This window comes from Hyperolius riggenbachi, chromosome 1, assembly GCF_040937935.1.
Source record: "Hyperolius riggenbachi isolate aHypRig1 chromosome 1, aHypRig1.pri, whole genome shotgun sequence".
In the NCBI taxonomy this organism is placed as follows: domain Eukaryota; kingdom Metazoa; phylum Chordata; class Amphibia; order Anura; family Hyperoliidae; genus Hyperolius; species Hyperolius riggenbachi.
Window position 1 is genome coordinate 69595001 of NC_090646.1, and position 16158 is coordinate 69611158.

Below are 16158 nucleotides of genomic sequence, written 5' to 3' on the forward strand. Positions count from 1 at the left end.
TGATTAGGGTTGTTTCACCATGTTGATACCATATTGACTTTTTTGTCCCATAATAACGGAATTGCGAAACTAGAAAAGATTTCATTGACTTTGGGATTCTTTGAACATTTCAATAAAAGGGAAACAAAGTGCAAAAAAATTTAATCTGCAGTATCTACAGGACCAAAAACTGTGAACGTGCTGTGAAATATTAAAGTAGGCATATAGATAAAATTAATTTCAAATCAGAAAATTTGGAAGATGTAGTTTTTCCTGTGATTAGTAATGAGTTTTGGTGGATCAGGTCCTTTTGGCAGTAGGTGTCTAATAGACGTCTGTGCTAAATTTCCCCTATCGGGCACCCAATTGTTCATCTTGGGCACCCAACGTGGCTAATAGCCAATAGACTACAACATTGCATTTCATGGTTGTAGCCTGATCGTAGCCTATCGGCTACACCTGTCAATAGTTTGTGCACCTGAGTTTAGAGATAGGCATTAGGTTGAGGGAAAGGGGGGGGGGGGGTGTTAGGCTCCTACAGAGGAAGTTATGGTTAGTTATTAGTTTGGGGGGATTGGGGTAGGAACCTACAGGAGCAGTTGAGGTTAGGCATTAGGTGAGAGGGATTAGGTTTAGGCACCTAAAAGGGGGTTAGGCATTAGGAAGTGTGTGTGTGTGTGGGGGGGGGGGGGGTAAGGGTTAGGGAGAGTTAAGATTAGACATTAGGTGAGTGTGTGTATGTGTGTGTGTGGGGGGGGGGGGTATGGTCAGGCAGTAGGCACCTACAGGAGGAGTTAGGGTTAGATCTTAGGTGGGGAGATAGGGTTAGGCATCCAGAACCAGAGGGTATAGGTTAGGGTTAGGATAGCATATAGTAAAATATTGGTAACTTAAATTATAGATAGTTCACTATATGTGACTCCACCCAGAGCCCAGCTGATGCAACATATTAGAGTTTTGGCTGATAAACTCCATGATTGAAAGAAGAAACTCACTTTACACAATATAGACAGTCAAGAGTTTATGTTTGTAACACTATGAATATCTATGCAGAAAATTAACTAACAGCTGTTTTACAGACCTGAAAGAGTGTTTATCTTTTTATTCAACTATATTTAGGAAGGACCCCAAAAGGCTGTCTATTGTGTTGCCTGAGCTCAGGCTTTATAAATGGATTAAAGAACTGCATTTCTAATTTTTGTTGTTTATGAGTGCCTACGAGGAGTAGTTAATGAATGCTTATGCTTGGAACAGAGCAGAAAATAACCTCAATATCCAAAAATACAAGGGTAAGCAAAGTTCTCTCAGGCAGAGCCTAAATGTTCTTCAAGGTGACTCCATTATTTATGGATCTGAGAGGCAAGCAGTCTGTCTCTCCAGATATCTCGCTAATTCCCAGGCTTTGGTGAGAATGCTGACTAAAGTCAGAGATTGAAGAAACTTCAAACGTGTTACAGATGATAACTTTTGAAGGACAAAATCATTTTAATAGGTATAAGTTACAAATGTCTTTCCAATTCCATGTCCTGTCCAATGGCATTTAATGGGATTTTCCTTTAAGGATTTCCTAAACTGACAATAAACTCAAACTGCTCTTCTTCGTAGCCCTGGCAAAGGTATTTTGTGTACTCTGAGACTTTTGAAAACCTTCACCTTGCTGCAGGAGAACTAAGATGCACAGAGCTGGAGCCCCCAACTGCTTAACCTCCCTACTTCTGATACAAGGGGCTTCCTTCACAGCAGTGCCCGATGATTTGTAATGATGCCCTTAAGTGAGGCTTCCATGGATTTAACTTGTTCTTCATGTAGGTATCGGTAGAAATCTTCAGGTAGGTGGTGTTTAACAATCTAAGGAGGTCTATATGATCTGAGGGAAAACCATTTCTTCAGGTTAAAGCACCTTTTTCCGCTGTTTGATGGTCCAGTTCTGATGCTCACTCTCCCCATGTAGGCACTTTTGGTGATGGACAGAGGTCACAAAGTGCATTCTGACAGGTCAGTGGCTCTGCAGCCCCATACATAGCAAGCTTCCATGGCCAGCATTACATTTTTCAGCAATTTGTACTGTAGTAGCTCCTCCGTGGGACTGGATGAGACGGGATAGCCTTGTCTTACCTTCTATATCAACTATGGCTGACTGTGCCTTTATACCACTTTTATTAGGTACCAACACGCATAGCGGGAACATCCTACGAGACTTAATGTTCTGGAAATGCACTGACCTAGATTTCTGGCCATCACGATTTGCCCCTTGTGAAAGTCACTAAGGTCTTTTAGGTTTCCCACTTTTCCTGCTTCTACATCACCTTGAAGGACTTAGGCCCGGTTCACATTAGCGGTGGCTATCCGGAATAGCCGTGCCGGAGCCGCACCGCATGCTGGCCGGACGAAACGGACGCACGGCATAGCAATGTTAAGTCTATGCCAGGGTTCACATGTGTCCGTTTCGTCCGGACCGGAGCCGGACCGGATCCGGACTCCGGTGTCCGTTCCAACATGCGCTATTTTTTGGTCCGGCTCCTCCGGCAGCCGTATCCGGGGCGGAGCCGGACTGCACCATCCGGCCAATGGAAACCAATGAGAACCGGAGAGCGCACAACACACTGGCAAAAAATCCGGATGTTCTACCCCACTTCCTATGCGGATTTTTGCGGCGATATTGGCTGGGGACACATAGGCAAGCATTTTGGAGTGGAGCAGCACAGCTGGATCCGGATCCGGAGATGTTGGCAGCATGTCGGAGGTGGAGGTGAGTGCTAAACAGCAGAGGGCCTGATTCCACAGGTCCCCCTTCTGCTGACCTCCCAGACCCCAAAATTTTTTTTTTTTTTTTATACAGGTTGTACTCTTTAAGAATCCGGATCCGGACCGCAACCGTGTTCATACCGCACGGAAACCGTATGCAACCGGACCGGATCCGGACAGGAACCGTACGGTTCAGGTCCGATCCGGCTCCGGTGCGGTCCGGACATCCGGTGCGGTTTTTGCAAAACCGCAAGTGTGAACCGGCCCTTATTGTTTCCTTGCTGTCTAATGTGTTCCACTTCTTAACAGGTGGCCCAGTAATGAGATAATCAATGTTTCTCACTTTACCTGTAACTGATTTTATTCTGTTGGGGCTGATCAGGCATTCATGCAAAAAGGGCGCCCGGAAATGTGGGCACACAAAAATAGCTAATAGCAGAATTTTGGTAAATTTACCAATATTCTATTCTTCTGCAGTGCTAATTCTCATAGTAAAATATTGGTAAATGATACTATTGAAATTGTACCCTAATCTCACACAGAACCCTACCTCTATCAATACCTAACCTTAACCACCCCCTCCAATGCCTAACCCTAACCACTTCCTCACAGCTGCCTAACTCTAATACCTCCCTCTGATGCCTGCCTAACTCTAACCACCCCACTCCAATGCCTAACCCTAACCACTTCCATATGGCTGCCTAACCCTAACCACCTCCTTCAGATGCCTAACCCTAACCAACCCCCCCCCACCACCAATGCCCAACCGTTACCACCCCCTCCAACGCCTAATTCTAACCGACAAATCCCACCCCCCACAATGCCTAACCTTCAAGGACACCCGAGGCAAAAATAAACAAATGAAATAAACAATTGTGTCTATCTTCCTTCTCCTAAAAATTACTTTTTAAGATATTCCACGGTTTTATTTTATGTTTAAATCTACTTTTTAAGTTTTAACTGTTTAATTGTTTTTAATCAATGATTACTATTGAACCTTTTTATCTCTTTCCTGCTCTCAGAAGACATTTTCTGCTAGGAAAGTATTTTATAATTGGAGTTTCTTATCAGTGAGGGTCACACTGTATTTACTTCCTGTCTGAGTCAGGACTGAGTCAGCCACTTACGTACCTGTTATTTACCTCTTACAGGCAGAGAAAAAAGGAACACAGCATAGTTATTTATGTGCTAGGCACTGTACATACCCATGTCTATCTCATTATGTCACATATCAACTCGGGTATCCTTTAAAAACTCCCTCACCGCAGATGCCTAACTTTACAAGACACTCTCCCCCCCCCTCCCCCCCCCCCCCCACCCCCACCGGTGACACCTATCCTTAAAACTTCCCCCTCCACCGATGCCTTATTTTATCCCCCAGCACAAACTCACCACAGAACCGAAAATATTTCAGGCACCACAAAAGTTTTGCGCTGCCTTAGGCTTCCATATTAATATCCCAAATTTAGGTATCGGAAGAGCCCGAAAAATAGCGGGTGCTTGTTTTTAAGGCCTCATTTTGCACAGCCTCTGGCACCCAAATTTTCTCCTACAGCTGATATTAATATGGGCACCTATGAAGGCACCCAGACTTCTGCGACGCATCCGTCACCCAACTTTCCTGCTTCCAGCATATACGTGAGTGTGGTCATCATCACAGCCTCTGCTAGCCAAATCTCAGATCCCAGTGAGCCCAGTGAGATCTCCAATCACAACCACATTCTCAGTAACGACCATGGTTCCTATCGTACCTCCCAGGTCTCGTGGCTAGAAGTGCATCTCATAATATCCTGCCCAAGTCAGGAATCACGCAATGAGAATCTATCGATTCATCCTCTTGTTTTTTTTTTTTTAATCTAAAAGAGGGAAGGAGGGCATCACTATGACAGACTGTCCAAGTTAATTAAAATCCTTTTAATAAAACGTCTGTCAATCAACTTATTGTATTCCAGAGACATGACCCGGTGAAGTCAGGCAGCTGGCAGTGCCCTGATTAATAGAAAGCCGTACTTATAGAAGAATACACAGCAGAGCGGCATTTGCTGTTCCACTGGGAGCTTTGGCTACTTCTGAAAGAGTTCAGAGCCGTTAGTGGGAATAAACTATAATAGACTTCAAGAGGAGAGCAAGCGAGATGGAACTATTTCAGCATTTCTTTTTTATTAAAGTGAAACTGAAGCAAGAAAAAAAAGTCTGATACTTACCTATGGAGCATGAAGGCTCTAGATCCTATAGAGCGTTCCCTGTCAAAGCAGGTGGTAATGGCACTCAGTGCCAAGCACCGAAACTAGGTGCTGCTATAGTGGTAATGCTATAGTGCGCGGGGTGCATAAGAGTAATTAAGGGTTCCGAGGGGGTTTGAGAAGAACGGGGGAGTGGTGGGAGTGGTGGGTGGCAAAAGAGCTTCCCATACATTACTTCTCCCCCATTTCTCCAACTATCTTCAGTTCTGGTATCCTTTAAGAAACACAGGGGACACATACAAACTCCCTGTAGATAGTGTGCTGGCTGAGCGTCGGACGTGTGACTCCGGCACTGCAAGGCAAGAGTGCAATCCACCTGTAACAAAACTGAAATGCATGTGGCCTGCACTAGACAATGTATGTTGCCATGGGCTGGGTATCTATATTTATATGGACTGAGGGATGCGCCAGGAACAAAAGGATGCCACATTGATGGCAAATAAAATAATCAACCTGCAGAAGGCTGAGATTGTCTAGCAAGCTCATGGTGGACCAGAACTCCTAGGAGCATGGAAGGGTCTGAAATGGATCAAAAAGCCTCCTTACTAAAAAATTCTATCAGGGGCATAATAGAAATCACTGGGCCCCCCCTGTGAAACTTTGTATGGGGCCCCCTCCCACCAACCCCCACCCACCCCACTTTCTGCACAGGTAAACTGAGAACCAATGTTATTCGATTGGCTATTGCACACTTCAATGTATTTTTCCCATGCAGATAAAAACAGCAGTGAAGCACTAGGAGCATTTTTTCTATCGATTGCATTAGCTCCTGTGATAAAACATGCATGTTTTCACACATACAGACACACAAAAAGCACATACAGAAAACGTGTGTTCCCAGCCTCAGCTTATTACACTCACTCTGTCCATCTCTGATGGAGCAGAACTGGCTCTGCAGACTTCTCCAGCATGACTACAGTACACAGCACTTGGGGAGGGGCGGGGTGCTGTACACAAGAACCTGCTGCACACTGAACAGGGACTGTCTACAAAACTTTGTATGATTTGTTATCAGTGGCTAAACAGATGCATTCATTAGAATAATTGTGCAGAAAGCAGAAAGTGTTTTCTCTCCATGCCCTTAGTTGTCAGTTTCTCAGGACAGGGAAAATAAACTTGTGACTTCTGGGCCCCCCTGTGCTGCATACCTTGCTAGGTCTATTGTTACGCCCCTGAATACTATGCAAAACAGAAATTTGCCTTCTTAAAACAGAAGGTATTCAGGTTGGAGTGAGTATATGATGTCTCTCATGATGCATCACTGCTGAATATGCAAATTGACCCTTTGTTGTCCCTGATAGCTAAACACACCTCCATAACCGCCGAAATGCAATGATGTGTCCGCTTGTTAATATTACACAGCCAAACTAATTAAAAATTATGTGGCAGGCTATTTTTTTCTAAATATATTTGAAGCAAATTGTACTCAGTAGTTGGTATGGCCCCCAAGTGCTGGTTGTATGAGTGCTTGACAACTTTGGGGCATGCTCCTAATTACATCTGCACCAGGGCAGTCTGAGATGCAATGGGAAGCCTCCTCGTGGCGCTCCTGGATAGTGCTATGTAGCATGAACTAATTCCCGCAGGGCGATTGTTTTGCGGTTTTGGTTTTTGACCCTGCATATTTAGGCATGCGAAAGCAAATGCATATTTGCATGAGCAATGTCTCGTGATTAGCCAATAGGCCAAATTTGCAAAGCCAGATTTGTCAGGTTCACTTGGTTGATGCACACATTTCCTCTCTGGTGTAATTAGCAACCTGACAGTCCTGGATAGACAAAGGCATAATGTCCCGCGGTGTCTTATTGGATTCTGGTCAGGCACGCGTGAGGGCCCGTCAATGAGGTCAATTGCTCAATCTCCAGCCTACTCTCTATGAGGTCGGGCATTGATGTTCACCAGGAACCACAGCTCCAGCAAAGGCAATGCCAATTTGCCATCAATTTTACCAGTATTCTTGACAGTTTGGAAGTGCGTGTTACATTATTAGCGCTCCTCATGTTACCTAGGTTACACGTACGTTGCGAAGGTTTTGCACACTACACTACTTGTGTTGTATGTGTTACCCGCACAACGTGTGCATAACATGGGTCGTGCTAATTGCGCAACTCACGGTAGCTAACTGTTGGGAGTACCAGTAAAGTTGCCGTGCACGCCCTAATGCCTTCAATTTTAATGCTATTATTTAGTATTTATATAGCGCTGACTTGTTCTGCAGCGCTGCACAGAGTATATTGTCTTGTCACTTAAAGCGGAATATAACTCTGCATTTCAACTTTGCTCTAAAACATTATTTACAGCATATTATATGCAAAAAGCATATTTTTTTTACTAGACCAGCATTGGAAGGTTTAAACACAGAGGTTTCAAGTTCCGTGGAGAGATATGCAGAAGTCCAGATTGTTACATTCTATTTAGTTATATGTATCTATTGAGAAATGTTACACACTCTTTGGCTGTCCTCCAAGCTCTTTCTCAGTCAGAGAGAGTGAGTCACATTCAACACTTAGATACATTTATGTAAACAAAATGTATCTATGTCAGCTTCGGATGCATCTGCAAAAATCTCCAGGAACTTTAAAGCACTGTGTAACCCTTCCAATGCTGGTCTAGTAAATAAAAAAAAATGCTGGTTGCATATAATATACTGTAAATAGAGTTGGGCCGAACGGTTCGCCTGCGAACGGTTCCATGCGAACTTCCGTGGTTCGCGTTCGCATCCCGCAGGCGAACTTTTGCGGAAGTTCGGTTCGCCCCATAATGCACCATGAGGGTCAACTTTGACCCTCTACATCACAGTCAGCAGGCCCAGTGTAGCCAATTAGGCTACACTAGCCCCTGGAGCCACTCCCCCCCTACTAAAAGGCAGGCAGCGGCGACCATTACGGTCACTCGTGTGCCTGCATTAGTGAGAGTAGGGCGAGCTGCTGCACACTCTCTCTCATAGGGAAAGATTAGTTAGGCTTAGCTTGTCCCTGGCTGCATACCTGTTCTGTGAACCCACCACTGCATACCTGTACTGTGAACCCACCACTGCATACCTGTTCTGTGAACCCACCACTGCATACCTGTTCTGTGAACCCACCACTGCATACCTGTTCTGTGAACCCACCACTGCATACCTGTTCTGTGAACCCACCACTGCATACCTGTACTGTGAACCCACCACTGCATACCTGTTCTGTGAACCCACCACTGCATACCTGTTCTGTGAACCCACCACTGCATACCTGTTCTGTGAACCCACCACTGCATACCTGTTCTGTGAACCCACCACTGCATACCTGTTCTGTGAACCCACCACTGCATACCTGTTCAGTGAACCTGCCACTGCATACCTGTACTGTTCAGTGAACCCGCCACTGCATACCTGTTCTGTTCAGTGAACCCGCCACTGTATACCTGTTCTGTTCAGTGAACCCGCCACTGCATACCTGTTCTGTTCAGTGAACCCGCCACTGCATACCTGTTCTGTTCAGTGAACCCGCCACTGCATACCTGTTCTGTTCAGTGAACCCGCCACTGTATACCTGTTCTGTTCAGTGAACCCGCCACTGCATACCTGTTCTGTTCAGTGAACCCGCCACTGTATACCTGTTCTGTTCAGTGAACCCGCCACTGCATACCTGTTCTGTTCAGTGAACCCGCCACTGTATACCTGTTCTGTTCAGTGAACAGTTTGGTGTGTCAGTGTGAAGCAGTACCTTAATTACACTACCTGATTGATGTATACACATGCAAGATGTTTTAAAGCACTTTAGGCCTGTCATTTAGCATTCAATATGATTTCTGCCCTTAAAACGCTGCTTTGCGTCAAATCCAGATTTTTCCCGGGGACTTTTGGCGTGTATCCCACTCCGCCATGCCCCCCTCCAGGTGTTAGACCCCTTGAAACATCTTTTCCATCACTTTTGTGGCCAGCATAATTATTTTTTTTTCAAAGTTCGCATCCCCATTGAAGTCTATTGCGGTTCGCGAACTTTTACGCGAACCGAACCTTTCGCGAAAGTTCGCGAACCCGGTTCGCGAACCTAAAATCGGAGGTTCGGCCCAACTCTAACTGTAAATAATGTTTTAGAGCAAAGTTGAAATGCAGGGTTATATTGCACTTTAATTGTCCCTCAAAGGGGCTCACAATCCAAAGAAAAGACCTGTGGTCTCCCAGAATGCTCAAGGGGGGAGAGTTCCACATAATAAACAGCCTAGGCTGAGCTGTAGTCCGAGGGAGGGGCTACGTACCAATATACAGCAATATATAGCTATAAGATTGGTTTCTGATGCTGAAACCAGGATATTTGATGTAAAAGTGAGTATCCTAAATAATTTACTGCATTCCATCGGGGGGGAACCTACCATGAGGGGCAAAATCTAGGGGGTGGGGTTTGAACAAACAGTTTTGGCCACCTGGCGCCTGCCTCCTCTCTGCTCTCCTGCCCACCTTCCTGGCACATACTACCCTCCTCATCCACGCATCCCTGAATCCACTTCCACATTCGACCAGTGACACCTACAGCCCTCTCCTATGACATCATAAGCATGTGAGGTGTCAATATATGCCTCTTATCGAGGCATGCTGTGATAAAACCCCATCATCGGAGAGAGAGATCACCATGGCCAGTCAGACGGGATGCTTTGGCAAGTTACCAATCAGGCGGGAGTGCTGGCACCAGACCAGCCAATCCAAGCCACCCACTGCTTCTCTTTCTAACTAGTCCCAATGGTCTCGCAGGCTAGACAATGGTACCATCACTGGGCCAATCTCTGCACTTGATCAGTAGCAGGGACATCTGATAGGTCACAGCCTCATACGTTTGCTTCATGCAGCAAAAAGTCTAGAACTGGCCCTGCTCACATCCTCGCTTTGTCCCTCCTCATCAGTCTGAATCTTGCTCCAGCAAGTCATTTAGTACCAACAGTCATGGCACAGTCACTTGGCCAATCACTGAACTTGATCGGTAGCAATGACCTATCCGATGTCACCGTTACTGATAGAGTGCAGTGATTGGCCCAATGATGGTGCCATGATCCCGCCAACGAGACTACCAGCACCAGTTAGCAAAAGGAGCAGCGGGTGGCTGCAATTGGCCTGCCTGATGCCAGCACCCCCTCCTGAGTCCTGACTGGTCGCTCCAGGTGCCACTGATGCCTAATGAGGACAGGATATTTAAGGATGTGTGGATTAGGTAGGGTGCTGGCACCAGACCGGCCAATCACACTCGCTGTTCCTTTTGCTAACTAGTGCCGATAGTCTTGCGGGTGGGACCATGGTACCATCATTGGGCCAATCACTGCACTTGATCAGTAACAGTGACTTCTGATAAGTTTGCTTAAAAAATTAAAATTAAAACCGGCCCTGCATTCTACTCTGTCACTACAGTGCCTCTTTAAGTTTACCGTCCTTTTATGAATATTCCCCCATGTGTGATGCATGAAAGCTATCAGCGCTGCACATAGACTGCACAAGTCCTGAGGAGGATTCCAGTACAATAAATTGACCGTCTTTCCTAACAATATGATGTCATTTTGATAAGGAATCATTTAAACATCCTATATGGAGGACTGCCTTCTTTATTAGATTTTAGTTCAGCGTTCAATAAGCCTGAGTACGCCTTCCAGGGCTGAACGAGTTAGCTCATTTACCCTCGCTTGGCCAGGCAGTATAATCCAGTCATTTTCATCTCCTGAAAACCGTCCTTTTATTCAGCATTAGAGGAAGAATCACTCTTGTGCTGCTCACTGATTTCCACTTCTCGTAAGATGGCCCCTGGGTTTTCCGCTACCTGTGAGCCAATCAGCGCGGCTAAACCAACAGCCTGCTCCCTCAGCCTGGCGTGTTTGACCTTTGCTGTCAGTAATCACTTCAAGAATTTCTTGAATGAAGGTGTTCTCCTGGGTAAGAAGCGCGGGTTCTGCTGCAGCTGGAGCCGGGGATTGTTGGATCTCTTATTATCGTCATGTCACAGCTCACTAATAGCCTATCTAAACATTTTTCACCAATAAACCGCTTTGTGTTAAGTAATAGAGCTGCCAGAGTGTGTAAAAGGAATCTATAATTGCTTTGAAGGTTTTTTCTTTCTTTTTTTTTGGGGGGGGGGGGGGGGGGGATGCAGATCGAATCAACTTTAAGGTCAACTCCTCCCAAAATGAATATATATATTTATTTGTTTTTGTAGTTGCTTTTAAAGAGATTCTGAAGCGAATAAAATGTGCTATTTTTACCTTGTATTTCGCTTCAGAAGTCTCAGCAGAGGTAAACCGCCACATCCCTGCCGCAAAACGAGGGCTTTAGACCCCCCAAATCCCCGGGGCAACCATCTTGGTCGTGGATTGTGCTGCCCTGAGAGGCAGAGCTCTGCCTCTCCTGACGTCAATCTCCGCCTCTCCCCGGCCCTCTCTGTGAAGGAAGAGTGAGAGGGGCAGGGAGAGGCGGCGATCCGCGATGATTGATGTCAGGAGAGGCAGTGCTACAGCAGAAAGCTCTGCCTCTTTCAGGAAGCGCTGCCTGGATTGCCCCCCGGGGATTTGGGGTGTCTAAAGCCCTCGTTTTGTGGTGGGGATGCGGTGGTTTACCTCTGCTGAGACTTCTGAAGAAAAATACAAGGTAAAAATAGCAAATGTTATTCGCTTCAGAGTCTCTTTAAATCGTACCTCTGGTGTTAACTTAAAGGACAACTGTAGTGAGAAGAGTATAGAGGCTGCTCCACCCGGGTGCTCCACCCGGCTAATTTTGGTGAGCATCCAGCTGTCATTGGCTTGCCTCCTCATCCTCCTCCTATGCTGTAAGCAAACTTGTGCCAGGCCTGCATTCCACTGCCACACCCCACCCGGCTACTTATTCATGCCACCCAGCCGGAAAAAAATTCTGGGGAGAACACTGAGGAGGAAGTGAGGTGAACACTCACCTAAGAAAAAGAACACAGACTAGACAACAAGAGCTTAATAGCGCAATATTACACTGATCTTGGAATTAAATGCAAAAAAGAAATATACTAACAAAAGGAAGGTTGCAGTAAGGGGCATCCAACCACATAGAGCAGATGTAGAACACAAGCCTGTCTCCACTCAGGTAATACAGTTTTGGCCGCATGAGGAGTGGTCCCACTCTTGAAAAAGATGTGAGAGAGGGGAAGGGGGAGGTGGACCGGCACAACAAGGGTGAAGCTGTGCCCAGGGGAAATAAGACTTAATTAAAAGTACAATAAAAGTCAAAAAAATTTATTTGGCTTATCTCTCCAATGACACTTAATGAGGCAGGTTAAAAGTAGTTTTATTTGCACAGGCAATGTGTTTCGTGGGTACAAGCCCACTTCCTCAGGCCAATAAAAAGTGCCAATTTGCCAGAAGCTTCAGAGCTCCTTCTCCTTTTTTGACTTTTATTGTGCTTTAAATGAAGTTTTATTTCCCCTGGGCACCTCTTCACACTTGTACCTGCCTAGGTTGCCTAGGGGATGATCCTGCTCTTCTCCTGGCCATCGCTGTCCCTCAGAATCTCAATTTTGACGGTATATTGTCAGATTCAGCAGCTCGTGTGCCTCTCGTCTAACAAAAGACGTGCAAATAGACATGAAATGACTGTAACCTGCTGAAGAAGATTCGGAAGTTGGAGAGCTATACTAATGCAGATCAAATAACCCAGGAGAATAGCGGGATAGTGACGGGCTTCGCACGCGCCTTCCCTTCAAGTCTTTCACTGTGACAATTCACTCCAAAATTAGTGCTGATTAGAGAAGCCACCCCAGTATGTAAGCACTCAGAAATAGCTTGTTCTGGATCAGAAATCAGAAAAGCGCAGCTAAATAATAGAGAAAAAATGAAGTGCAAACTATTGTGTTATATGGCTGGCAAGAAAGCTAATTTTCTCCAACAAAGAAACTCATTAAGCGTGTAGTCACATTTTGAATTGCAAATGTCATCTTTGAAAGATTATTACATATAGTTTGGAGGCTGCTGTTTCCTCGTTACCTTTGCAGATGCTGGATTCCACTTAATATTGCTATAAGATTTCCTTTTTTTTTTTTTTTTTTGCTATCGTTTTGAAGTTGCTGTCAGTCAAGGGGTGTGAGGTATGACATACACTTATCTGAATCATTCTGTCCTCAAAGGAGGGGAAGATGATTATTTCCAAAGGATTTTGCATTGTGATCACCGGTGATGAATGTCGCATCACTTCCGGCTGATCTGGTGAACGATCTGCTCGGACAACCGGTAAGGGACTTCTTTGGACTATGCAACAGTTGACTACATGCTGTTTCTATCGGACCACAGACTCCTCTCTCTTGTGTAGTCATTTGTATATCATGTAATGTCGATTGGAAAGTTCTTTCTGTGGTTGAGCAATCCCTCAAGACAACAACCCCTCTCCTATCAATTTTCCCCATAGCAAGAGTAGCCAGTATAACATCCCTCCACTCCTTTTCATAGTAAGTGTGCCCAATTTAGCACCCATCCCTCACCCTTTATAGCAACTGGGGGGGGGGGGGGGGGCAGCAAAAACACCAATACTTCACCTCATCTCTTCATAGCAAGTGTGGCTAGTAAAACACCCCGCCCTCCCCTCATAGCAAGTGTGGTTAGTAAAGCACCCCACCCTCCCCTCATAGCAAGTGTGGTTAGTAAAGCACCCCACCCTCCCCTCATAGCAAGTGTGGTTAGTAAAGCACCCCACCCTCCCCTCATAGCAAGTGTGGTTAGTAAAGCACCCCACCCTCCCCTCATAGCAAGTGTATTTAACCCTTTAGCAGCAGTACAATTTATTTGGAGGCTTGCAAGTGCTCCTGGCCAATGTATTTTACCCCATTTTTTATTTGTTACATTTCCCTGCTAGCAGTTAGTACAGCTGTAATGTGTATTTATAGCAAATTGTCACTAGGGGGGCAGTGTGAGACAATAACAAAGGACTGCTGCTTTCAGTTTCTATATTTTCTGCTTGTAGAGAGAGATCAAAGCATTCCAAGAATTTACAGCACAAGTTCTGACGATTGAGGTCAAAAGCAGTGCACTTATCGCAAGCAAGATAACTCAATTGAAGCTGCTAATGGGTTAATAAAGCACCTATCCCTCCCCTCCTCCCCCTATAGCAAGTGTGGCTAGTAAAACACCTCTTGGCTCCCTCAACACAGTTTGACTAATACAGCGACCCTCGTCACGGTTTAGAGATGTTCATGTAAGGACCACATACATTGGTAAATATGAGATGTTTCATTTTTCACCCTATCATTTTCTGAAAAAAGGTTTTTAGGTTTCCTTGATAACAAACTTGGATTTTTGGACTATAAGCTTTGTGTCTTGGCTATATCTTTGTAACTATCTGCTAGTGTGTGAGGGCACTAGCAGACAGACAAATATCAGACGTTCCCTGAACGGGAAATGTCCACAGACAGTGTCAGTAGAAGGCAGCACTAACACTGAATACAGATAATGAGAGTGGTCAGGTAAAATAGGGTCGGTAACAGATCTGTCCGACACAGTACAAAATCGGCAGGCAAATACAACGTTAGTAGATAGGCAGAGGTCGGCAACAATCAGATGTGAAAGGTACAGAATCGGTAGGCAAAGCTAAGGCAGAGGTCGGCAGCAGATCAGATTGGCAAGGTACAGAATCGATAGGCAAAGAGTAGTCAGAGGATCAAGCAGAAGTCAAACACAGTATATCAATCAGTAATAATAATAATAATAATATAGGCTAGCTGGTATGGAATCCCCGGGGTCCTGCCGGTTCAAGCCACACACAGAACTGACTAAGGTCTGAAGCCTTCACTGCGAAGTGTTAGCTAGAGCAGACAGTGAGAAAGTGGCAGCACAGCTCTTAAATAGCCCGAGTAAGCAGGCAACCACACCCCTAAGCCGCTTGGCAAATCAGGCACTGGAGGTGGAGCCATGCGTGTCAGCTGACAGGTGATCAGCTGACACGCTTCCTTAGAGTATAAGAAGGGCGTCGCCGACAGCGTATGTGTCCACCCTCATTTGCAGTCTGAGAATCATGCGGCCGGATCTCTGCATGAACGCTGCTGACACTATCCCTGACAATGCGGGCAGCCGCACCGGAAGTCCCAGACTCGCTGCCAGCGGAGGCAGCAGAAACTGTCATGGTAAGCGCAGGATTACTGGCAATCTTCATACTGTTGGTGACAGGAGAGGGAGATGAAACACTAAAAGGACACCGAAGCACGGGGGGAATGTTCATGCTGCAGCCACATACCTCTGTGTGATCTCTATTCCTCTCCTCGCTATACTTGATCTCTGTAATCACTCTTTGAAAAATGTAAAGGTTGGCTAAAGTCAAAATATCAGACATGAAGAAGTAGGCTTGCTTCAAAGTTCTTTCCTATTACACTCCCACTTCCTCTTCTCAAGGAGGGTGAATGGGGCCAAAAAGAGAAGGGAATGGGAAGGTGATAGGAGGGGACATTGCAACAACCCCCTACCTTTTTCTGTCTAAATAATGTAACTTTAGCCAACAGCGGTTTGTAGATCCAGCATGAACCTAACTTCGGTAGCTTTGCCTCGAGTCAGGTGTGCATTACATGGGGATATATATGCGACAACAAGTATCTGCGCTTTTAAGGCAAACCTGAATCGCAAAAAAAAAAGCTTATGATATAATGAATTGTATGTGTAGTAAGAGTAATGAATAGAACATTGGTATCAAAGAAAAGGGTCTCTTAAATTTATTTTCAGTTACATTGCTTTTTTATTTATACTGTATATATATATATATATATATATATATATATATATATAAAACATTACATCATACTGCCACATTTACAGTTTACAAACCACACTCTGTATTTTAAGCTATAAAACAGAGCAAAGCTAATGACCCTTTTGACTTTCCTGCAGTGAAACTTTATGTCAATCTGTCTCTCACTGTTTCTTGGTTGTTTAAGTGCTTCAGAAAACAGGGCTGTCTTCGACCCAAGTTGGGTCGAGGAGCTCAGAGAAGCTCTTTTGCATCGATTACAACTGAAGTTTCTTTACTCTTCGTGTACTGGAAAAACAATGAGGTTCTTTACTGGAAATACGAGCCTCTTTTCTTCGCTACTTATGTTCTATTTTTTAGCTGCACTACACATACAATTCATTATCTCATAAGTTTATTTTCCCTTCGGGTTTGCTATATTTCACTATAAAAATAATAAGACGGCCTTTTTTTTTTTCCCAGATTTTTTTTAGACAGAGGCGCAAAACT

General features: G+C 45.0%; 1 protein-coding gene across 16 annotated transcripts in view; it reads left to right on the forward strand.

The window, feature by feature from the left end:
• Nucleotides 1–16158, forward strand: part of CTNNA2 (catenin alpha 2) — a 3078224-nt gene that overhangs the window by 2087309 nt on the left and 974757 nt on the right. Inside the window, exon 1 of one of the 16 annotated variants that reach the window (XM_068275041.1) lies at nt 13099–13172. The exons of the other annotated variants lie outside the window; for them this stretch is intronic. Coding sequence (XP_068131142.1) covers nt 13119–13172 — 54 coding nt within the window. The 5' untranslated portion in view covers nt 13099–13118. Of the gene's footprint in view, nt 1–13098; nt 13173–16158 lie in introns of those variants that run through there. 16 annotated transcript variants of the gene reach the window in all.